Below are 23477 nucleotides of genomic sequence, written 5' to 3'. Positions count from 1 at the left end.
TACAATTCAACTGGAATTTTTCGTAATTTCTGAAAACATATATTTTGTTCTAAACTATGTATATCATTTTTTACAATATTCTTTTTGGAAAACATGCGAAAATGCGTTAATTGAATGTCACAAAACCCATTCTCGGTTATTCTGAAATGGACTCATTCTCATGTTCTTGACTCTTTTCCTAAGTTTCTTTTGAATGGCTTGAAAATCTCTCTTGTCTCTTATGTATAATCATTCCACGTCTTTTGATTTTACTTGCTTCAACGAATATGAACTTTCAAAATGAATAATTGTCATGTCTGATATTTCAAATATGAAATCTTTTGCTGGAGCTGCGAAATGTCGCATTCATAGTCTCTTGAGCATTTGGAGTACAATAGATTGCGGAAAATGTATCAAGATCATGTGAATGAGTCTTGTGCCATTTTGAGATGCAAGTTGATCAATGTGCTGTTTTTCTTTCACTTTTCTCTTTTCTCAGTTCATTTTTTCAATAAAAATCACGTTTCTACTTTTGATAGGTTTTTTTGGTACAACGATCAGGTTGTGGTTGTCCACATTAATAGGGTAGCGCCGTACTAATGATACCATTTGGACAATCTCAGAGCTTGATACCACCTGGCTCTTGCTGATGTTTTATTTTACTTTATTTCTCATTCCAATCCATGTTATCACCGTGTACTTTTTCTAAAATCTGAAGCAACGTGTGAGATACACATATCCTGCTCTTTCCGTTTTGTCATGCGTAGCATTCTGAGGACAAATCTTCTGTTGCCAGGAGATAATCCAAGCATGATATCCCGCCCCTCCATTACCTTTTCCCCATTTTCGCTGCTTACACTAATAAAACAAAAGTGTATGTTAGTCAGCTTGCAACTCTCGTGCTCATGGGAAACCCATCGAGACACGAGTTCTGAACTTTTAGATTTCTTTTTTTCATTTTTCACACGTTCAAACTTGAAATTAATGTTTTTCAGGTTCTGTTGGTTAATATGCCACCAAAAAAGAACAATAGTCACGTTATCAAGAAGGAACTAGAACTTCAAACAGCTCAAGTTCACGTTTCTCCTCAAACGCCAATTCAAGTGTCAGCTCGAATCCCTAAGCAACTCATTCCACCACAACGTATTGCTCAAAAGAAAACACCGGTTAACAAAAATGCGCAAGCTGTTAACAAGAATGCGCAAGCTCAAAGAGGTCGTCGAGTCCCAGTCCAGTGCCAATTGAGAGAAGGTGATCCTCTCCGAGACGACGCGGAAGGGTACGATGGATTTTGGGATGCCGTGCAAGGGTTGCTTGATATCTCGAAGCCAAACCAATCAAACGGTAACGCTCAAAAATAAATATGAATTGACCATAATGTTACTCTCTCTCAACTTCAATTTATAATCATGAAATACAACTATTAAATGATCTCTTTCTCGGTTTTTTCTTGATTTTTTTCCTATTTGATCTCCAACGAAAATTCCCCAATATGTTTTTTTCCGACGAAAGCAAAATCTAAGTGGTTCACCTTTTTTTATAGTTATTTCATCGTTTCTTCTCACAATCTATTTTCTGTGTTTTGCTTAACCAATCTTAATAAAATTTTGAACCCAAACTACAAACTTGTTGTTTGATGATATCACGTTATACTCCGAGCATTTTTTGCAAAAAATCCAATCCTAAAGTTTTGATGCAGAGGAGTCATCATCATAGACAGGGAGACAGCGTAGCCCGGCTTCAAACCGTTCAAAGGGGAGGAGCTGTCTGTCATTTATCGTGAGTGTGTACCATTAGCTTGCTGTGCATGCATAAACACTCAATTTGACGACAGATAATCGCAGCCTTTTATCCTTTGGGAACTTTGTTCAGCTCAAGCACCTCATGTCACATTCCATTTTCAGACTTCCTCACTGTTCTAAAAAACATTTTGAAAAATTATTGTCATATGATTAGATGACGTCATAGATCAAATACTCATGAAATCTCTAAAGTGTAACGTGTCTCGCATCTACTTACAGTACCATGCAATAAAATATACAACTTTGTCATTTCCAGTTGAAAATGACCAATTTGAGAGTGTGTCATGGTGAGCTCTATTTATGTAGTTGACAACGTTTTTGTAGGAACGTTGCCTAGCAAGTTACATCTCGAAAAAGCAACTTCTCTCTCAAGTCAATACACTTCAGTGAAAAATAGCGCGATTTTCGAGATATCCACTTCAAATTATTAGGTTGGCAAGAAAGTTTTTGTGCATGATTCAAGTTATTTTTACTCAAACAGGAAGCATACCAAATACCAAACATAGTAACCATCTTAATCCACAACTGTCTCCAATTTACTGGATATGTTCCCGATACCGTCCTGGCAGAGCTCCGGTTGTTTCGAGGCAAAATAGACTTCCACCCATTTTTCGACTTGACTTCAAGTATCGAAGTCCTGTTCAGCGGCAGAGCGCTGAATTACCCCGAACTTATAGTAATTCGTTAGAAGAAGGTCCGAGCTCTAATTTGCTTGATTAAAAACTATTTTCCAATATTAGGTGAGAAAATATTTTGTCGGGTATGCAACTAGCGGATATGCAACATTATGGAGGTGGCAGACTTTTTGACCGTGTGGAACTGAAGACTCACGTATAGTTTTGATTTTTTGCACACAAAAAGAACAGAAGTAGAAGATTATTGTTTCACATTTTCCAATCATATACGTTGTTTTGGGTCCTCCACATTAGGGTCATTATTTTCTTTGAGTATGATTCCCTTTTGATGATGTCTACCAGCGTTTGATCAACGCCAAGTCGGTGGGTTTCCCTGGGGTAGTTTGTGTGCAATACCCACTCTCTATCAGTGATACCCAATTGGTTAGATCGATTGAAGTTTGAAAGAGGAGATAGAATTCGAAGCCGCAGGTCTACCCTTCACTGAACGCGGATCTAGGCCAAAATATGACTTTTCAATGTTTCTTTTTTTATTCTTGCCGACACATTTCAAAAAATTTCCGATTGTGTTATAAGTAGTAGTGATTATCATAGATAATTCACAGGAAGATTGAGATAAAAACTTTCCTTCTACAGCTCACAGCATGTACAAATCCTATTCATATGCACTTTTAGTACGTGGTACTTCGACCACAGAAAAATCGCATTTCTCAAAGTTGGAAAGTTCATTACTCATAGTGTGCCAAAAGAAGAATTCATCCTTGTAAACTTTTCCTGTTGGTTGCACAAATTTAGAAATTTTGGTATTAGATGGAAAGCGGAAATAAAAATATTGCTGTAAGAGTTGTCGGTCAAGAATAAAGATAGGCATGACTCTTGCAGAAGAGAAGTGTCGGAAGTAATTTCTGACTGCTATCAGAATCACAGAGAGTTTATCTAACAAATGGTATGCGTAGTTGGTTTTAATTCTTGTAATTTATCTGACAGCATTCAAAACAAAACATGCACAAAAACTTTCTTGCCAACCTAATACTATAACTCTCTAGAAAGAGTTCGTTCAGAAAAGTTGATAACCACAAAAACGGATAACTACTTTTGATCTGTTTTATCTATAAAAATTCACTTTATGCGAGAAATTCTTTTCCTATGAAACGCTCACAGGTGGGCAATTTCAATGAAAAAAGCAATATGTGATATCATTTTAACCGGTATCGTATATCTTACTGCACGGTACTGTATGTGTTTCATCCAATTTATTTTCCTTTGTTTTCACGTATTTTTTCTGCAGTCATATCGGATGATGAGTCAGCAACCATATTTTCGAAATCCCGTCACTACATTTGAAGTGATAACCTTAAATCTAATATTTATGATTACGTTAAATGAACTTTTGTAAGATTTTACCAGTTTTTCTATTTGTTTTACTTGAAAAGTCGCTTTGCTCACAATAGTATGTGTTTCTGATCTGTTTTGCTGTGTGAACCGTATCCCTCGGGAAGGTGTCTATGATGTCACGGATAGCTATTGCGTCATTTTAGTAACTCTCGATCGGACCAAATGCACACCTGCATGCTAGTTTCTGCTCATCACCTTGTGACCTCTGCTCACTGTAGTCATATCTTGTTGCGCAACAGTCATCTTCTGTTTCTCTTTTTTGGATGAGAATGCCATCGCATGAGGATATTAGTCTAGTCACCGATTGGATTCACTCCCGGGACAAGACGTTATGTCGTACAGGCTTGTGAATGGAAAGCATTTCACTATTTTTTCTAATTGTTTTGAACGGTTTGGAGCAAACTTGTCATGAGCCGGGGTTCAAAATTCAAAATTTTATTGAACTAAACTAATGTTTGAACGAATTTTTGAATTTTTTTGAATTTTTTTCCAAAAATGTCGAATTTTTGACTATACTTCAGAATTCAAGCAAAAGCTAGCTATGCATCTAGAAATTAGATTTTTTTGATGTAAAAACTTCAAAAAATTCAAAACATTTGATCAAGAAATATGTACCTTTTCTTGAAACCGGGCCGACCGAAATCTCGGCCCGGCCCGGCCGAAATTTGACAAGTTTGGTTTGGAGTACTGTATAAAAAGAAAAGTGAGCAAAACGGTAATATTGCAAGGTTTCACTTGTTTCTATTATAAATACATCCATCTTTGAAATAGTTAGTTCACCCTGCAGAATGGATTCAAAGTAAGTTTAGTCACCCGATTTGCTTCTCTCGATTAACCACCACTTCGAGTTGAATCAGATATAAATATGCTTCTGTAACTGTCCGTTTAGAAAATTAAACTCTTATTGAAACGCATTTTTCTGATATTCGTTTCAACCATTATTTAAATTTGCAATACTATTATAGCTTTAATGTGGGCGGAGTCAGCAAAGCTGGTATATTTCTCCTGAGCATATAGTTCATTCATTTTTATTTACTTCTTTGTTCTTTCAATGTGATGTTTCTCTCCAGAGTCTGACTGGTTCATGATTATTGCAATTTTTCTTTAACACGTTTCAGATCAACCATGAATAAAGATAAGCTATCGATCCGTGCTCCACGGCGTTGCGTCGCCAAGAAAACAATCAAGTATAAAGAGTGAGTGATTTTACAGAATTTTTCATTCATTCCTAGTCTTACATGAAACTTTTAATTTAAAACAAACCATCATCAAACTGCAACGTTCTTGATCTCATAGTTTTGTATCTGCTAGGTTTGGTAAGATCACAATCGCATCTATTTTTATAACAATTTCATGAGTAAATAACTAAATTAAAACATGTGCTTGAAAATGTTTAATTGATATTGAAAATATGAAAATATTGACTTTCAGAAGCGATGAAGAGGAAGAAAAGAAGAAATCGATGAAGAAAAATGTGTGGCTATGCGTCGATAACGCATTTCCAGGACTGACTGCGGAGAGCTCTTGGAATCTAATGCAAGGAGAAATCGAGTTTTTAAAGAAAAGCGTGATCACTAACAATGAAATTGCTCAAACAAAATTGATGGTAATTGTTTTTCCATATCTCAATTTATTTATTTAACTTTCAGAGCGCATTAAAGAAGATTACAAAAAAATTCGAGAAAAAAATGCAAATGGTCACTTTTCTTCTGGAATTCAAAATGGTAATTATAACTTTGGTGAAATCGCAACCCAGCTTTCAATTCAGATATGTGGAAAACTGGTTCGGCGCTGCGCTGATATTCAAAACAATGGAGAAATTTTCAAACTCATGATTGCAGAACTACCCACTCGTATAAATTCGGTGTACAAAATGGTAAATATAAATTAAAAACTCCGATTAACAAAATTCTTTCAGACCCAAAGGCCGGTTGAGTCGTGGGAAAAACCTAGGAAAATTGCCTGTAAATTACTTGTACGTTTATTTCTCATTTACTCTCTCATTCGAATGATTGTTGTTCAGGAAATACGATCTGTGGACACCGATGCGCGGCCAGCAAAAAAGAAGAATCACGATGACAGCCTACCTGTTGAAAATCAGCTGCACGAGATTCAATCTTTCAATCATTCAATGATGGAGGACTTATCGGTTGATGGAACGCCAGAAAAAGAAATGGAAACCAATGTTATCGCTCAACCAGAAATTGATATGGATTACACAGAGCCAGCTCCAAAAAAACAAAAAGTAAGTTTATTAAGTTTTAGTTAACCTTCTATCATATTTTTATGTTTCAGATGTCAACCTGCTCCAAAGACTTTTGCAATAAAAAACGCAAAGGCAGCTTTGGTATTGGACAACCGCTTGCTTTCGAAATTCCATCCATTGAGCAGTTTCCTTCAAATTCGGATCAAGAGGGGTTGCCATCCCCAATTGTCGATCATGGGAGCAGCAATATGCAGCATAAAAATTCGCAAATCTTCCCTGAGGCCAGTCTAGCAGAAGTTCATCTTCCCCTTCTTCAACAAGAATCACTTGCGGATCAATTCGAAATTGAAGTTCAACAAATGGCTCCACACCATGCGGACAATGGAAACAATATGGAACACAGAGAAGAAGAAGTAGTAGAAGAAGAGAATCTGCAAAACGCAGGAGAAGTTTTCCTGGACGTAGAAAACGGAGATGGTTTTGAAAACGATGAAGAACTTGTAGACGATAACGAAGAAGAACTTGAAACCGAAAACGAGGAAGATCTCGAAGACGAAAGCGATGAAGAAATGGATCCGGAAATGGAGGCTGCTCTGGGATTGCTGGCTTTGAAAGATCCTCAGTATTTGAAGAGACTCAATTAGCATACAATTATCTTATGTAATTATATTAATGTTAGATTCATCTTTCTCGCAATATAAGCAAAATTGAGCACAGTTTCCTATCTAAACGACTTTACTCTATTTCACTTATCTAATCCATATCAGAATACACATTACCCCTTTCCGTTCACAAGTCTTTAGGCATTATCTATTCTGATTTTTGCAAAGCATTTGCTCATCAATCTTTTATTTCTGAACTAGTCCACTTCGGAATACCTGAGAATATCTCTTCCTGTTCTCTACCACGATTGATGACTTCGTGACTTTCTAAAGTTCTGTTTGTAATTTTGATTCCGGTTTTGTTAAGCGCTCTATGAAATTCATCAACAACGTAACTTCCGTAATATTTTTTCTATTTGCTGTAAATAAAAATTGCATGATTTTCCCGATCTAAAAAACCAATTTCTTCGTTTTTACTTGAGCAGATGGTCCGCTGGATGTACCCATCATTAATGGATTAGAGAGCGTGTGTGTGTGTGTGTGCGTTCTCGCGTTTTTCTTCGGTAGAAAATGAAGGTCCGAACCAAAAAATCGATTTGAAGTGTTGTGCGAATCCATTACATTTGTACTAGTCAGTGAAACTTGCGAACAATTTTTTGCTCGGTTTTTTTTTTCAAATTTTCGTTTGTTTCCGCTCCATGTTTCCGATTTCTTTAGTAGCGGTGTGTCGATAATACTACGCTATAGCAATCCGCGCGCACGTTTTTCGCAATATGCCGCACGGTTTATTGTGTCCGCCCCTTTCCCTCTTTTTTCCTCTTCTCCACTCGTTTCTGCCGTTCTCGAGATTTCCTTTTTCGCAGGTTTATCCCCGGCGGAGCAGATTTAAAAACATTCACCCGCTTAGCCCAGGTTTTCAGTACAAAATTTTTTAATTTAATTTAATTTTGGGAAATTTCTGTTTTTTTTTTTCAAAAAAAAGTAATTTTTCGATTATTTTCTTAAGTTCGACCGAAAACGTCTGCCCTCAATTTTTCGGATTCGATCACACTTCTTATCCCGGTTTTTTCCTTTTTTTCTGTTTATTTCTGACATTTTTCTCCTGTATTTTCCTTTAATTTTCCTCCCACTTCCTCCCAATAATATTATTGCAACCCGCGCACACAGTTTTCGCAATATGCCGCACGGTTCTTCTCCTCCGCCGTCTTTCCTCTTTTCGTTCCACCCTTTTCTATATTTCCTCGTTTTGCTTCTTCTCAATCGGTAATACTTTAAGATTAATATTATTTGAGAACGTCAGAACTAAACAATGAACTTAATGGAAATGGATGAACCAACAAAAGTGAGTAAATTTCTCTTCAAAAACTTATTTATGAAAATTTGTTCAGATAGCTATGGAATACATTGAAACATTTCGTGGATTACACAAAAATAAACGTCAGAAGCTCAACAGTGGCACTCCAGCACTGAGACCATCTAATTTTCCTGGAATTTCAACACAACAGCTATGTGGTTTGTTTCATTATTTTAATTTAACAGTGGTAAACGGGCAATTTTTCAGATATTCTGGTTCGCTCTGCCTATGATAGAAGCTGTGTTGATGAAACGTATCGAGATCATATTCTGGAACTGGTTGTAGATGAGGTTACTCTAAAAATATACAGTGTAAATTAATTTTTTTTTGTTTCAGTCCTTAACCTGGGATCAAGTACTCCACAGCATCGTAAACACAACTTGTGATCGTTTGTATATGAAGGGCCAGATGTGTGAACTAATACAGGATATGATTGGTTTTGTACAGTGAGTTACTCTACGAGTTATTGTATAGTGAAAACTAATATTTTTAGAATCAAATCATTCGAAAGTAAGGAACATGCTGACGAACTTAGTCCCGTGATAATGTCAACTGTGACGTTTGTAACAGATTTGATCTTGGTGAGTCTCACATACACTTTTGATTCGACGCAAACATGATTTTAGACTTTTCTTGATGATGAAGATGAATTGGATACAATGCAAATCGACTACGACGATGAAAATCGGGCGTATCAGAAACCTCTAGAAGCTTTGAGCGCTTTGATGCACGATGGTTTATGTGGTGCACTGTTTACGATGGGGGAAAATTCTGATGAAGTTTTGAAACAACTTCTAGACTGTCACGATGCATTTTTAAAACTTGAAAAGCATGATGAGGAAGGGACTTCACTAATAGAACTTCTTGTTGAAAAACAGGACGAAAACAGGCAACCAAAGGAATATGAATATGAACCAGAGGGACTGGCTGTCTATGATCTCAAAAATCCATCAATAAGAATGTTAGTCCCTGTATTCTCGTGCTTCATAAACCACAAATCGAGTAAACACATGGCTAACGTTATTCAAACATTCATTGAACTAATGAGGCTGCCCGGTGAATCAGTAGTGTTCGATCTCATACATGCTTCGGTTTTACTGATGTACGAGGAAACAATCGATCTTTTACATCTTCCAAAAAAGAATCGTCCAGACTATCGATGGCATGCGACAACTTTCTTCTACAAAACCCTCCCTCTTATCATCAATCATTTGATCGATGAAGATATTATCGCGGTGGAAGATTTGGAAGAAGGATTGGAGGAAGCGCTTAACCGCTTGACAATGGTAAAAGTCAAAAATGAACCTGAAAATAATAAAATCTGTTTCTTTCAGTTAATGGATTCCGTCGACGTCAACTGGCAGAACGCGTCTTACCTCACTCTTCTTAATTCATTAGTGTCTATTATCGGAGAAGAAACAGCTAATCCATTACGACAGCGCCGTCGGGAGCACATGAAAACTACTGCAAATCTGGTAATGTTCTCCGATACTGATTACAAACCAATCGATAGTTCCGATGTTGCAAAATTGCAAATCGCGATAAAAGAAGTAAAGATTTGGCAATCCGGACGAAGAGATGATTTTCTCAATCTGTTTCTTAGCAAAGTCACCCGTGGTGAATTTGATGAATTCGATGCAGTAACTTCTGTTTTAACATCAGAAGGTAAACTTCTGGAAATTGGGAAAGCTTTTGCACTGAAAAATAAGTTTGCTCAATCATCATCAATGCTTATCAGCGCCGAGGAACGAATCCGAGTTTTTGATGACACATTCATTCTACTTTCAAGAATTATTATCCGGAATCCTGGATTGGTAAATATCCTTACTTTAAAAAAATTATGCATCTTGTTTATTTTCAGTCAATAGGTCTGTTTGTCAATGGTGGTCGCGGAAAGACGGATGCAGAGTTAGCGATGTTCTTCAAATGGTCAATGTGGTATGTGAAACGAGTGCCGAAGACTAGGAAAGATCAAGAAAAAACTGAGGAAGAACTCGTTTTGCTGAGAAAAGAAGTGGAGATGTTGGTGCAACTATTGAATGCAGAACTTGGAATTGATGAAGAAGAGGAAGAAGAAGAGGTGAAAAAAATGTCAGAAGTCAAAGAAGGCAGCGTAAAACAAGATACAAAAAAACTAACTGCTAAAAAGACTGAACAACCGGCCACGGGAACATCTGAGCATGTTGATGATGAAGAAATGTCGGATGAGGAAGACAAGGAGGAAGAAGGAGAACATCGACAGCCACAGGAGAATTACGATGAGGAAAAAATGGATACTTCGGAAATTTTTTCTGCGCCCGTCAATAAATTAGCTTTCCCAACAATTCCGAAAGTTCCAATAGTCGTTGGCGAAACAACAGAGTCTACAAAAACGGACAGCAATGAACCAATAGTTACATGGCGTCAAATTCACTGCCCTTTTCCCAGAATCACAAAAAAGAGAGCACGGGTTTATCTCGCTCAACTGAAAGGAGGAAGACCATTCTGGCGATCAGATGATCGAAATTTAAATCTTGGTTCAATACTGGCAGCAATACCGAAAATTGGAGAACTTCTAGTAGAAGAACATCAAGAGAAAAAGTCACACAGGGTGGATAGAAAAACAGTTGAAGACCACATGACGGTGAGTAAATTGAAAGGAAATTTCAGCTATCGCTGAAAAATTATTTTCTAATTTTAGAGTATCATATACGGAATTGACTCGATGCCTTGTTTCTTTCTCTGCCTTGTTCAATGGGTTGACTGCGAGCCAGATTCGGCTGCTCGGACCGCACTAGCGATTACAATAAAGAATGCTCTTGAGAAACGAATAAATTCATCGATCGCATCGATAGCAGACGACAGAAATCTGTCTAAATGGAGATTCGTCAAATCAACAGTGCTCGAAATGATCAATGAAATCGTTGATAAATCCATAGTTTTCCCTGAAGTCACTTGCAATGCTTTCAGCACAGCTCGAAGATTTTGTCCAGTTGTTTATAGAGACGAGGTGAAAAAAATACAAAAATTTAACTTATAATCAATTTTTGTTTCAGATACCAGATCAAGTTAAAACGAAGCATGCATGGATTTATATGCGACAGCAACAATGGACAAGTCCTCACGCTCTCAGAATTCTTGAACATTATAACCACGCCAGAGAGTTCAAGAGCTGGTGTCATGTGAGTTGTCGAGACTGTTGCAATTAATTATCCATTGTTTTTTTTTCAGATGTTCATCAGTAAGACAATTCAAATTCAATGCGGTGAAATAATGCAAAACTCTGTCGACATGATTCTAGCTGTTTGTATGACTGATGATGTCAATATAATTATTAGAATGCAGGAAAGTTTGATGGATCACTGGTTCAGTGAAGACGCTACGCTTACTCAAATAGATGGACGGTTCGATTCGCTGGCATTGACAGCTGTTATTAGATTGATAGCTAATGTAAGTTGAAAATAACCTTTGTAGTTATACAAATGTTGTATCAGGTTATGATGTATGCTGAATTGATTCTTGATCGTCTCTTGAATAATGGTCCTCCAATAAGAGACCCGCTGCCATACGGAGAGATTGAGGCACCAGGATCAGAAGATCCAGAGAATCGAGAGAAATGGATTTACTTGTATCGAAGTTTGTTGGATCGAACAGTTAATCGGTTGTTCAAAATTCTAAGAAAAGGTGAGAACGAGCAAGACATTGGCTTGGGACATCAGAATGAAATATGACGGCCTTGATAAATTTGAATAACCTTCAGGTGTTCTCTGTACCGTCATAAACGCCATCATTCGACTCATCAAGGCTATCGCTGGAGCTGCAGACTGCAAGGGCAAAAGTCTTCTAATCAAACGCATCCCCCCTGAAATGATTTTCCAACTGGCATATATCGAGCCGGAGTCTGTCGACTACACACTCATGGATGCTTATTGTGATCCCGACAACGAGGAGCACGATAGAGTCAAGATAATGTTTCTCTGTGCTCAACGACGCAAAAATGTAATATAATGGTTGTTTCTCGTGTATAATGTTATTTTCTCGCCATTTTATCTAAATTTGTATTGGCAATTAACAATCAGTTTATCTTGTTTTCAATTTATTATTTAACTTGTAAAGTATTGAAAAACGTATTCTTGATCTCCGAATCTGATCTTTTTTCCAAATAGTTTTTGAAATGAATTGAGTCTTTTTCGTTTTTTTTCAGCTGATTTCTAATACACATCAACATCTTTTTCTCTGACATAATCATTGTCAAAAGTGCTTGTCTTGAAATAAAATATGTATTGTTAATAGAATATTAACAGTAGAAAGTCAGAGATTATTTATTCAATTGTGTAATCAATTCTATAGGATGTTGTTTTTTCTTCGGAGCAGCTTCATCTCATTCATCGTCTTCTGAATCACTTGAACTTATTGACTTTCTGTGGATAGAAAAAACAAAGCTCCGAGAACGGTTGGTATGGGAAACCCACAGAATTTCAAGGAAAACAGTTAGAATAGGATGTTTTTTATTTTATTTTTGAATATTTTTGAATTTTATTTTTTCCCACACTGAATAAAGTACATACAATACATATATTAATTTACTTTTATTGCAAATGGATATTGATATTTACAACACCAAGTTTTATGGAAGAGCTTGATCTATAATAGATTTTCTATTTGTTGGGAATAAAAAATGTATGACCAGAATCACAAAAAAGAGCCAGGTTTATCTCGCTGAACTGAAAGGAGGAAGACCATTTTGGAGATCAGATGATCGAAATCTAAATCTTGGTTCGATTTTGGCAGCAATACCGAAAATTGGAGAGCTTCTAGTAGCAGAACATCAAGAGAAAAAAGGCACTATTCATGGTCGCCAAGTCATAATGCTCGACAAATCTTTTAAAAATAAAACACAAAAATAGCTTCAGTATTGAGAAACTAAATGCTTCTGGAAAAGCAATTCATCCTTTCACGATAATTATGAAGTTAAAACCAAGTTCTTTGTTTCAATTTGAGCAGATGGCGACGACGATTATATATCACGTCCCTCGGATATACCTTTCGCTGAAGGATTAAGTGCAAATGAATCGCGGGTCTGAGTGCGTTGTCACATCTTCCCTTCGACTGTTTTTATCATGTTGCTATATATTACTGAATAGAAAGTTCCTACTACCTCCATTCATTGTTGTGCTCACGTCTCTAGTTGAGAAAAGAAAAACAGAAAAATCAAAAGGTTTTTTAACGAGTGAGGGCGCCACTACTTTGTAATTTCCAGTTTTCGTGGGATTCACCTGCATCCTCTCCGACTAACAAAAAGATTCATGACACAAGACTAGATTCATAGAAATGGACGTATACCGTTCTCTTCGAAATCTCCAACTGTCTTCTTCTTGACTCCAAATGCCGCCTGTATTCTTGCTTCGTTTCCGTGAACCACAACAAGGATCAGCATTACAATTTACATTTAAATTACAACAACCAGGGCTGAAACGTTTGTGGAGTATTTCTCCTTCAAACGAGTGATAATATTGATCAATTCAAAAGCTTGTTAGAGATGAGTATATTTCGTTTAAATTATAGAGTATAACGTTTTTGAATAGCAAAATGATGGTTACAGTATTTATATATATATATGCTTCAAAAATATGCACTTTGAAAATGAATAATTGTCGTGCCTGATATTTGAAATGAGAAATCTTTCGTTGTAGCTGAGAAATGTCGCATTCATAGTCTCTGGAGCTTTTAGAGTACAATACATTGCGAAAAATGTATCGGGATCATGTGAAAGTGTCTTGTGCCATTTTGAAAGCCGAGTCAATCACAGTGATATCTTTTTTTTTCCCTATTTCGCTTAATATAATTTCATGAAAAATTGATTTCTGTATGATTAAGATAATTTTTTGGTTGAATATGCATTGTGTTGTTGTGCAGGTTTTAAAGGCTGCATCGATCTAATGATACCAATCTCAGAGGTTGATATCGCCTGATTCTATTTTTTACTGTTTTACTTTATTTTATTTTAATCATTTTTGACATTTTTTAATTTCTCATTCCTATCCATGTTACCACCATGTATTTTTTATTATCTTATGCAACGTGTAAGATACACATATTTTGCTCTTTCCGTTTTGTCATACGTTGCATTCTGAGGACAAATCTCCTGTTGCCAGGAGATAATCCAAGCATGATATCTTGCCCCTCCATTACCTTTTTCACATCTTCACAGCTAACACTATTAAAACAAAAATGTATGTTACTCTGCTTGCAACTCTCGTGCTCATGGGAAACCCATCGAGACACGAGTTCTGAACTTTTAGATTTCATTTTTTCGTCTTTCATACATTCAATTTTTGAAAATAAAGTTTTTTCAGGTTCTGTTGGTCAATATGCCACCAAAAAAGAACAATGGTCACGTTGTCAAGAAAGAACTAGAACTTCAAACGACTCCAGTTCACGTTTCTCCTCAAACGCCCGTTAAAGTATCAGTTCGAATCCCTAAGCAACTCATTCCACCACAACGTATTGCTCAAAAGAAAACACCGGTCACTGTTAAAAAGAATGCGCAAGCTCAAAGTGGTCGTCGACTTCCAGTCCACTACCAATTGAGAGAAGGTGATCCACTCCGAGCCGGCGCTGAAGAGTACGAAGGATTCTGGGATGCCGTGAAAGGTTTACTCGATATCTCAAAGCCAAACCAAACCTAGCGGTAATGCTCAAAAATAAATATGAACTGATCACAATGTTACGTTCTCGTAATGTTTATTGATAATCCTGGATCACATGTTCTCTTTCTCGGTTTTTTTTTCAATTTTGCCATGTTTGATCCTCAACAAAAGTTATCGGACATTTTTTCCGCCGAAAGTCAAATTTGAGTGTTTCAACTTTTTCATATTCATACTGTTCCTCTTTCTTCTCACAATTTGTTCTCTGAGTTTTGCTTAATCAATCCTAATAAAACTGGAAACTCAAACTACAAAGTCTTTTTGGTTGCTGAGGTTATCACGTCATACTTCGAGCGTTTCTTTGCGCTGTGTTCAATCCTAAATTCTTGATGCAGAGGTGTAATCATAGTACACACAGAGGCAGCTATTCCTCAAACCGTTCAGAAGGGAGGAACCGTCTGTCATTTGTCGTAAGTGTGTACCATTAGCTGTGTATGCATATACACTCAATCTAACGACATATAATCGCAGCCTTTTATCCTTTGGGAACTTTGTTAAGTTCAAGCTTAAAATGTTAGAAACGATTTTCAGACATCCCAACGGTTTTTAAATACATTTTGAAAAATTATTATCATGTGAATGGATGACGTCATAGATCAAATACTCATGATATCTGCTGTGAAAAATTCAATTTTCTGGCCAACGCTTTTGGTGTTATAATTTTGCCTAAAAGTAAGATAGTGATATTTATGTTTATCTAGTGTGTCTCGCATCTACACATGCGCTTCGTTAAATTGATTTTCCTCTGTTTTCACGTATTCTTCTCAGCAGACACATTGAGTAATGAGGTAGCAAACATTTTCAAAACTCTGGCAACACATTTAGAGTGAAAACCTTTTATCTGATATCATCATGATTACGTTAAGAACACTTGTATAACATTATAACATTTTATTAGTTTTTTTCTCGGTTTTTCTCAAAAAATCGGGTTACCCATATATACTTTTACTGATCATATGCTAACCATATCCCCCAGGAGGATTTCCATGATGTCACGGATAGGTATTGCGTCATTTTAGTAACTCTCGATCTGACCAAATGCACACCTGTATGCTAGTTTCTGTTCATCACCCTTTGCAGGTGTGACCTCTGCTCACTGTAGTCATGTCTTGTTGCGCAACAGACATCTTCTTTTTTGGATGAGAATACCTCTACGTGAAGGTGTTGGTGTACTTGGTATGAGAAAGGAATTGAGAGTATCAAAATCTTTAGGCAGATTGCAAAAACGGGAATGGACCACGAATTTTTGTTCTGGTAATCCCTTTTTTGTTTAATGTTTGATAAAAAGGACTCGAGATTCATAGTCTATGAATCTTTAGTCTGTTAGATGTATTTATGGTTATTATTCAAAGAACGGAAGAGTTATTTCCGAGTTATGTGACACCTTTGGTGCGGAACTTGTTGCCGCTTGCGGTCGTCACGTTTATTGCCCCCCCCCCCCCTAGATGCTCTTTATAAATCTCTTTGTTATTCGAGCAGACATCTGTTAAGTCACACACTTTTAGGTGAAAATGTATTCGTTTTTGTAATTATTATGTTGTTGTGCTAAGGACCACTTTTTAATTTGAATTTCGATCCGTATTTATCTAGAAAATGTTTATTTTTCAACAAGGACGAGAAAATCAAGTGGACGGAAGGAACATATGAATAACAGGTTGCATACGCTGCTCTCGGCAGAGGGAAGACAAAATTCAATCGATTCCGATGCGGAACGATGCGAGAGGTAAGGTTTTGTAACGTCCAACTACAACTAGTTCTGCTACACGAAGCTTACACAGCCTAGTGCAATCACTTTTCGACCAAAATTTGCATGGCTTACTGTCTATCAAGTCAGGTCATTGTTATTAACTTTTCAAGTTTCACTCCATAATGGAAGAATAGAAAAATCTCTCATGTTCAGGAAATCGTCACAACAGATGCCATCATCATTATTACCGTAATCCATGAAAACGATAGATTGGAAGAATTGGCAAATAATGGAGACGTTTTAAACAAACATCACAAAGTGAGTGTCACCACAATGTTCTTGTGAATTCGTACTCAATATCTCCCGTGGATGTATTTGAATCGCACACTGAAAAACTTAAGCTGAACTTTTAGACACCGTCGTCCGGTTTCATGCAATCAACTTCAGGAACCAAGAACATTCTGCTATAACTGGAAACCCTTCACTTGTAACATTCTTGGTCTCCCTTCTTGTGAACAACATCATGGAGATTCTACTCAAAGTCCAACAGATTCAAGACGATCCGATGTTCCTCAGAACTCACTCGCTACTTTTTGTTCACATCATTCAACGTTTTGTTTAAAAGAAGTCGAAACGATTGACGTTGATTGACGGAAATAAGTTGCCGAGGATGGTAAATCACGATTATGATGACGTTTTGGTACCTGAATTTGCTCGGTTTGCAGCTAGAACAAAAAAACTCCAGTTGAAGAAACTGAACGAGCGATGCCCGAATCTCAGATCAAACAACATTTTCGAATGGTCCTAAACATCATCAACTCTAACAAAATCAGACGACCTACTGAATGCAGCTCCAGTTAATAAACACGAAGATTTGAATGAACACCATACGACAAAAATGAAAGCGAAGACTATTCTGAATTTCGAAGTCGGTGGAAGGTTTGCTCATGCTGGGAATAGATCTAAACAGTTCAATGACTGTTGTTTTGATTTACTTATTGGCCTAGAGCTTTTTTACTTATGAGGCTGACGCGCCGTCTTCGCACTTTCTCGCGGTTTTGCCGCTCTACTCCACGTGAAAACATTTTTGATTCTAATTTGTTTATTTTCGGAAATGATAATAAAATATGGACATTGGGTCGGGTGGATAGACTCACCATGGGCTTTATATATTTCAAAAAAATCGTAGTATACACTGTTGTTCGTGTGCTAAGCACTTTGTTTTGATTTACCGTATTCCATAATTTTGCCACCAAATTATCCTATTAATTCCAAAATGTTTCCCCTTTCTTGCCTACTATTCAAAATTGTTTGTTTGTTTCATTTGTTTTCAATTTTATATGTGATTCTATATTTCTCTTCATTCCAAACTAAACATATTTCATAATTTGCACGACTTTCTCACCTCGCATTCGTGCCTTTTTGAATAAAACAGTTTTATGTAGGTAACGCTCATTTGATACATGGTACGGTTGAATATACCGTTTCCTACTATGCTTTAATGCCATAACCCTCTCTTTCTCATGTTGTTCAGTTCTTTTTTCGTAGTGATCAGTATTCATATTCCTTCTCCCCTTAAACCCGGCAAAGTGTGAAATCATTTTTTGGAATAATATCCGTTTTTATTGCTTAAACACCTTCAACCTACCTGCCGGATACAAAACCATAGTTGACTATCTTTTGGAAAACTCAACCACTCCGTTGTTTCCAATCATTGAAAGCCATACGGTAACAGTCATATTAGACCATGAGTCATCAGAGCCATCGACATCTCGAATGTTCCACAACTCTCTCTTTCCCATACTATCTCGCTATTTTCTTCTAACACGAACAATATGCATATTCGTTTTGGTTTCTGTTTTTATCACTTTCCCATTGCCTCCTCCCCCATATTTTCTATTTCGATTTCCTCGATTTCTTACATTTTTGGTGAATGCTGCCGCTGAGAACTACAAAAAATGCGGTTTCGATCTATTTCGATGGTTTTCTTTTTGATTTTTTGAGACTACATTTGCTCTCTTCGACCGTGTGCTTTCTTTCTTTTTACGTTTTATATCGTTGTCTTGCTCTCTGTTCTTAAATCTAATTTCTGTTCGTATTCAGGATCAGTCTTCATACCAAATCAATTGAAACAACTTTTTCAATTATTTTTCAAGAGAACAACTCTGTCAGGATGAACGCCGCTAGACTGTAAGTTTTTCTCTTACATTTCATGCACAAGTCGAAATTAAAAGAATGATTCTCTCTTTTGGTGGCTTCCAGAAACGTCTTTCACATCACTAATAATGTGTTTTCAGACAATTGAACCAGCCAAACTATCGTCATCTCGCACAGTTTCCGGAGACACACGCCCGAACATATGTATGTTTTACAATAGTTTTAAATATATAAGTGTTGTTTTCAGATTTATCACATGCACTGGAAGTCATTCAAGAATAGGGAATCAGGACAACCAGACGCGTCATTGAAAAATCTGGAGAAAGCCGAAAGAAAAATCAACGCGACAAATTATTTGACTGAAGAAGAGACAGATGATTTGAACGTGAATATTACTCAAGAATACGGTATTCTATAAGTTCATTTTCAGCGTCTCGCGAACGCTATCCGCGGAGAATGGGGAGATGTTCGTCAACCAGGCGGATTGTGGGATCAAATCCAGACGGTATGAGTATATTACAAAACAATAAGTGCATTTTTCTATTTCAGCAACGGGATCACTATGAAAAATGTTGGTTGCAATTTATGAGCAAAACGAACGTTAGTTATTTTTGAACAATTATTGTACCATATCAAATTTTTCAGAGGGAAGACATGCTATTCAACCCAAACAAAACATTCTCTGAATACTTGGAAAAGGTTGAAAAATATCTTGAGAGAGTAAGCATTTTGACTTAGAATACTACAGAAAGTTTTAAAACTCAGGTCAAAACCAACGAAAGATATACTCTGCTGGAACCCAAAGAACTTGCGATTTTCGTCACAGTATGTAAAATGTTTGAAAAAAGTTACGCAAATATCTCGTTACAGGAACACGAAATCCGACAGGTTCAATCAAGACCACCCCCAAGTCTTCACATTCCTGGAATAGTCAATCATCATGGAACTTTTTTTCCAAGTGTTGGGCAGGTGAGTTCGTTATTCTAAGTATAAGATTGTGCAAACTTTTTTCAGACCTTCGGGACCGTGCCGTACCACGCGCCGTACCACGTGCCAGGTCAGATGTTTTACACTCCAAACAATTTTCCACCAGGATATCATCAGTATTATTCGGAAAGACCTGTGTTCCCAAATGGAAATAGTTATGTTCATCCAAACTATGTTGGCAATCAAATGCATTATCACAATCACGTTGTGGTGAGTAACTTCAATAGTCATAATCTTTCGGTGTTCGAAAATTTTCTCATAATTGAACACAGGATCACAAAGAAAACAATCCATGATGAAAATTTTCAGAACGTTTCTGCACCACCAACCCAAGTTGTTCAACCATCATTTTCCACAGGAATCAATGTTCACGACAAAGAGACTGATGTCCAAAATACCATGGGAAATTTATCGATTGTTGATGAAGCCAACACTTCTTTGGAGGAATGTAAGCCACGTTCCTCAAATGGCGGACAACAAATTGCTCTTCACTGCCCGGTTACAGTGGTGAGTAACTTGGGTTTGACTTTTTTCAAATGGGAGAAAATCACAAGTCGTATCAGTTTTTGATAATCTTTAGCTTTCGTGTGGAAATTGAATGATAGTTTCAGAATGTTTCTGCACCACCTTCCCAAGATGTCCAAATGTCGGAAACTTGCGATGACTCTGTTTGTGAACAAGAAAAAGAGGACTGTCACATTGGCCAATCCGAAGTACGTGTTCGGGTTATAAATATTTTCGTCAAATTATACAAAACAAGATTTCAATAGATGGAAAATCGTTTTCTGATATGAAAAGGTTTCAGACTCTTTCTGCACCAACTGCCCAAAATGTTCAAAAGTCGACTGGAAACCTGTTGGAAACTTTCACCGACTCCGTGCATGAAGAAGAAAAAAAAGACTCCCACATTGGACAATCACAAGAGGTACGTGTCTCGGTTATAAATGCTTTTGGCCAAATTTTACAAAAAAGATTCCAGTAGATGGAAATAGTTGTCTAATATTTAAAAAAATTTGAGAATAGTCCTGTATCACCTCTCCAAGATTATGTGAAGAGGCAAAGTGATATGGACATACTCGATAGGGAGAGTGTATTTTCATTTGAATTCTAACTTTTTCAGACACGAGCTCCCATCCCTGAGAATCTATTCCAAACCGACTCTCCATTGGAGGAACAGATGCCATCTACACCCATCCGAGCTATCGTCCAATCGTCAAATCGAACGCGTTCAAGAGCGTCAGCGTCCAAAAGGAGATCAGCGGGTTTGGGTGGTTACAAAAATTACATAAACCGCCCGAAGATACAGCTAAGCAAAGTTTCTACTGTATCAGAAAATGAAAGAAAAGTGAGTTTTGTGCACTTTTTTAAAAGTCCTATTCCTTATTTTTAGAATGAAAGTGGATCCGACACGGCCCAAAACGCCGCATTGTGTCTTCTCACAGATTGGAGAAAGAGCCCAGAAATGACGTCTCCAGAAAACCGAGGACCCGATATTGCCGCTCTTCTCCAAGAATATTTGAAAGTGAGTGACTGGAATAAACTATATCCCGACTCAAAACATTTTCGTTTAAAAATCAGCATCCGCTAATGGTCTTTTTCAGTTTGCTGTTGGATCCGTCGGTTTCGAAGAAACAGAGACGGAAGACATTCTTCGCTTTGAAGAATCAATGGTCCAAATTCTTCAAATATATAAAGATAGTGGGGTTGACCTCTTGGCTGACTTCGCCAAGAGAAATAAGCCGGTCTGATCAAATGATACAGATTCTTCTTGAGTTCAACTTATCGTTAAATTTTCTCTTGTTCTCCACCCCCTTTTGTCAAGTTCTGAAAATATTGAGTTCCCACAAAACTGCTTCATTTTCTCAACATTGGGTGCTTTTTCTTCAAAGAAACCGGTGCAACTCATTTGTTTTGTATTCATCTCTTTCTTTTCCTTTTTCGCCAAAAACATCCCATAATTTTGTATTTCATTCCAACTTGGTTTTAATTGTTATCTTAATTTGCGGTTCTTATTTTCTTAATTGTAATCATACACTGTCAATTTTTTCCTCTAAAACATGTTCCGTCATTAAAAGGGTCTAAATAAAAATGATTTTTTGTATGAAATCAACATAGTTCTCGTTTTTGCTTCATGAAAAGGGTTTTCTGCCCCAACTTTATATGCAATTATATCTTCCCAGTGTAATAGATCAGTTACTGTAGAATATATATTTTGAATCCGACTTGTCATGCTCTTATCTCGTTTATCGAAATAAAGTTCTTCTAGGTGATTAATTCATCATGCTACTGCTTACCATACAACTTACAGGCTCTTGAAGAACAGATTGAAATGGGCGTCAAATCACCAATCGGAGAAAGGCTGTAGAAAACATTTCAGACAGTAAGAAATAAGTGAACAAGAGATGAAATTCGTCATTTTTTATATTACAGAAAAACACATCAATCCAAAAAATCTGGCTCAAGCTTATGGAATCTACAATTGTAAGTTTTCAGAATCAGTCGCTCAACAGATATTCAATTTATATAGAAAAATAATTCGTTTTGGTGGGACAAGGCTTCACGAAATACTTCGATGCGGTTGTTGAGAACCTGGAGCAGGTATTATAACCTGAATATATACTAACAAAAAGCAACTTTTTCATTGAACGTGAGGCGAAAGAACACTATCCAATGCCCATTGACGACAAATCAAATGCGTTGTTTTTGACAGTGACTCTTCAAAAACAAGATGTATTGAGTAAAAATGGTGTTTTACAGGACGAAGGAATTCGCGCGAACAGATGAAATACAATCAATCAGAGAAGAAATTAGGCAGCAAGCAGTGCCGACTCAAATACAAATGCGGTCTGTTCCAAGGATTTTTCCTCCCTGGTCTGATGTTTACTTTTTGCAAAAACCTTTTCTCTATTCAAAATGTATTTTGTCCGTGAACCGTTTAATGATCCCCACCCCCTGACCATAACTACTAATTCCTTACTTTTGCTCTTCGTTCGTGAAGAAGTTTTTGGGGATACATTTGAAAATTCGAAACCTCCATATTTCAAAGTGTTTACTGTTTAAATTTTGTTAACGATAAAAAAAACTTTATTGTTCGGCTTTTTATCTCTGCCTCTGTTGTTCACGTACGTGTCAGTTACTTTGCCTCTGGCCTAATTTTGGTTTTCAGTTTTCATAATTTTTGTTTTTTAGGAGTTCATCAATTCTTTCTTCGTTCACATCGAATGATTCACTTTTTCTTTTCAAAAAAAAATTCTCCACTCCAAGTTTTACTAATTTTCCACATGCATCCCACTTTCATATATAAAAATTTTTCTTTCGTCTCTATTTCTCTCATCCCACAACACACATGCTTCTGTCTCTCACTTCCCCACGTTATAATTTTTGCTGTTTTACTCTCTTGTTTGTAGAAATAAAACTGGTAACGTATAATCTCTACTAACATTGTGTGTCTATCTTGTCTTTCATGAAAAATAACACTGCAACAGCAGGTAGTGTCCACTATTTCATCGCAAAAAAGAGACATTCGCAGGTAGTGGGCAACATAGACATAGATAGACAACGAGAAAAACGAGATTTATCCAACCCTGTCCGATTGCCACGGCGGGAACTAACGAAGAATTTTCCATGTCTTTCTGCGCATTCCCAATGTCTTTCTGCGCACTTCCAATTTCTTGTTGCGCATTGGGACAGGGCAAGCAAATTTCTTTTTTTCTCTGATTCTCTGTAGTCCGTTGTTCTCGAAGTGTAACTTCAATGGAGTAGACAAGTTGTATAGTATTTTGCATGGTTTAGATTATGTTCGTAAGTTGAATGAAAGTTTGAAAAACGCAAACTACCTACTAAACAAAAATAAAGTTTAGTTACAATTTTCAATTATAAATAGAGAACGCACCGATCATCTTTTTTTCCTAGGCAGAGCAATCAGGCTTGTTTAAGACTTTGTATCTCAGGCTCAGTGGAGTCAGTTAGTACAACATTTTTCTATAC

At 36.9% G+C, this 23477-nt stretch overlaps 5 protein-coding genes across 5 annotated transcripts; all 5 read left to right on the top strand.

Annotated features, from left to right (window-relative positions):
* Positions 1–989: 989 nt before the first annotated feature.
* On the top strand, positions 990–1340 carry GCK72_024013 (uncharacterized protein; the record flags this gene model as incomplete). The annotated part of the gene is made up of 1 exon (XM_003117979.2): positions 990–1340. The coding sequence occupies one exon, from the start codon at positions 990–992 to the stop codon at positions 1338–1340; it is 351 nt and encodes a 116-aa protein (XP_003118027.2).
* A 3596-nt stretch (positions 1341–4936) lies between these two features.
* On the top strand, positions 4937–6661 carry GCK72_024012 (uncharacterized protein; the record flags this gene model as incomplete). Its single annotated transcript, XM_053735678.1, has 7 exons — positions 4937–5007; positions 5243–5417; positions 5461–5535; positions 5580–5687; positions 5730–5786; positions 5835–6056; positions 6107–6661. The coding sequence occupies 7 exons, from the start codon at positions 4937–4939 to the stop codon at positions 6659–6661; spliced, it is 1263 nt and encodes a 420-aa protein (XP_053579244.1).
* Positions 6662–7928: 1267 nt separating this feature from the next.
* GCK72_024011 (uncharacterized protein) lies at positions 7929–11960 on the top strand (the record flags this gene model as incomplete). Its single annotated transcript, XM_003117531.2, has 13 exons — positions 7929–7961; positions 8008–8131; positions 8181–8263; positions 8310–8419; positions 8467–8554; positions 8600–9259; positions 9308–9787; positions 9835–10596; positions 10654–10962; positions 11009–11134; positions 11184–11402; positions 11447–11636; positions 11713–11960. 13 exons carry the CDS (start codon positions 7929–7931, stop codon positions 11958–11960), a joined length of 3432 nt encoding a protein of 1143 aa, XP_003117579.2.
* A 2363-nt stretch (positions 11961–14323) lies between these two features.
* GCK72_024010 (uncharacterized protein) lies at positions 14324–14641 on the top strand (the record flags this gene model as incomplete). Its single annotated transcript, XM_003117554.2, has 1 exon — positions 14324–14641. One exon carries the CDS (start codon positions 14324–14326, stop codon positions 14639–14641), a length of 318 nt encoding a protein of 105 aa, XP_003117602.2.
* Positions 14642–18519: 3878 nt separating this feature from the next.
* On the top strand, positions 18520–21238 carry GCK72_024009 (uncharacterized protein; the record flags this gene model as incomplete). The annotated part of the gene is made up of 15 exons (XM_053735677.1): positions 18520–18536; positions 18644–18707; positions 18751–18888; positions 18934–19008; positions 19053–19103; positions 19149–19223; positions 19269–19328; positions 19374–19472; positions 19518–19700; positions 19800–19997; positions 20102–20203; positions 20296–20415; positions 20611–20835; positions 20881–21012; positions 21092–21238. 15 exons carry the CDS (start codon positions 18520–18522, stop codon positions 21236–21238), a joined length of 1686 nt encoding a protein of 561 aa, XP_053579243.1.
* Positions 21239–23477: the final 2239 nt, after the last annotated feature.

This window comes from Caenorhabditis remanei, chromosome X, assembly GCF_010183535.1.
Source record: "Caenorhabditis remanei strain PX506 chromosome X, whole genome shotgun sequence".
Taxonomy (NCBI): Eukaryota; Metazoa; Nematoda; class Chromadorea; order Rhabditida; family Rhabditidae; genus Caenorhabditis; species Caenorhabditis remanei.
The sequence above is the reverse complement of the archived record's forward strand: the minus strand, read 5'-3'. Positions and strand labels throughout refer to the sequence as shown.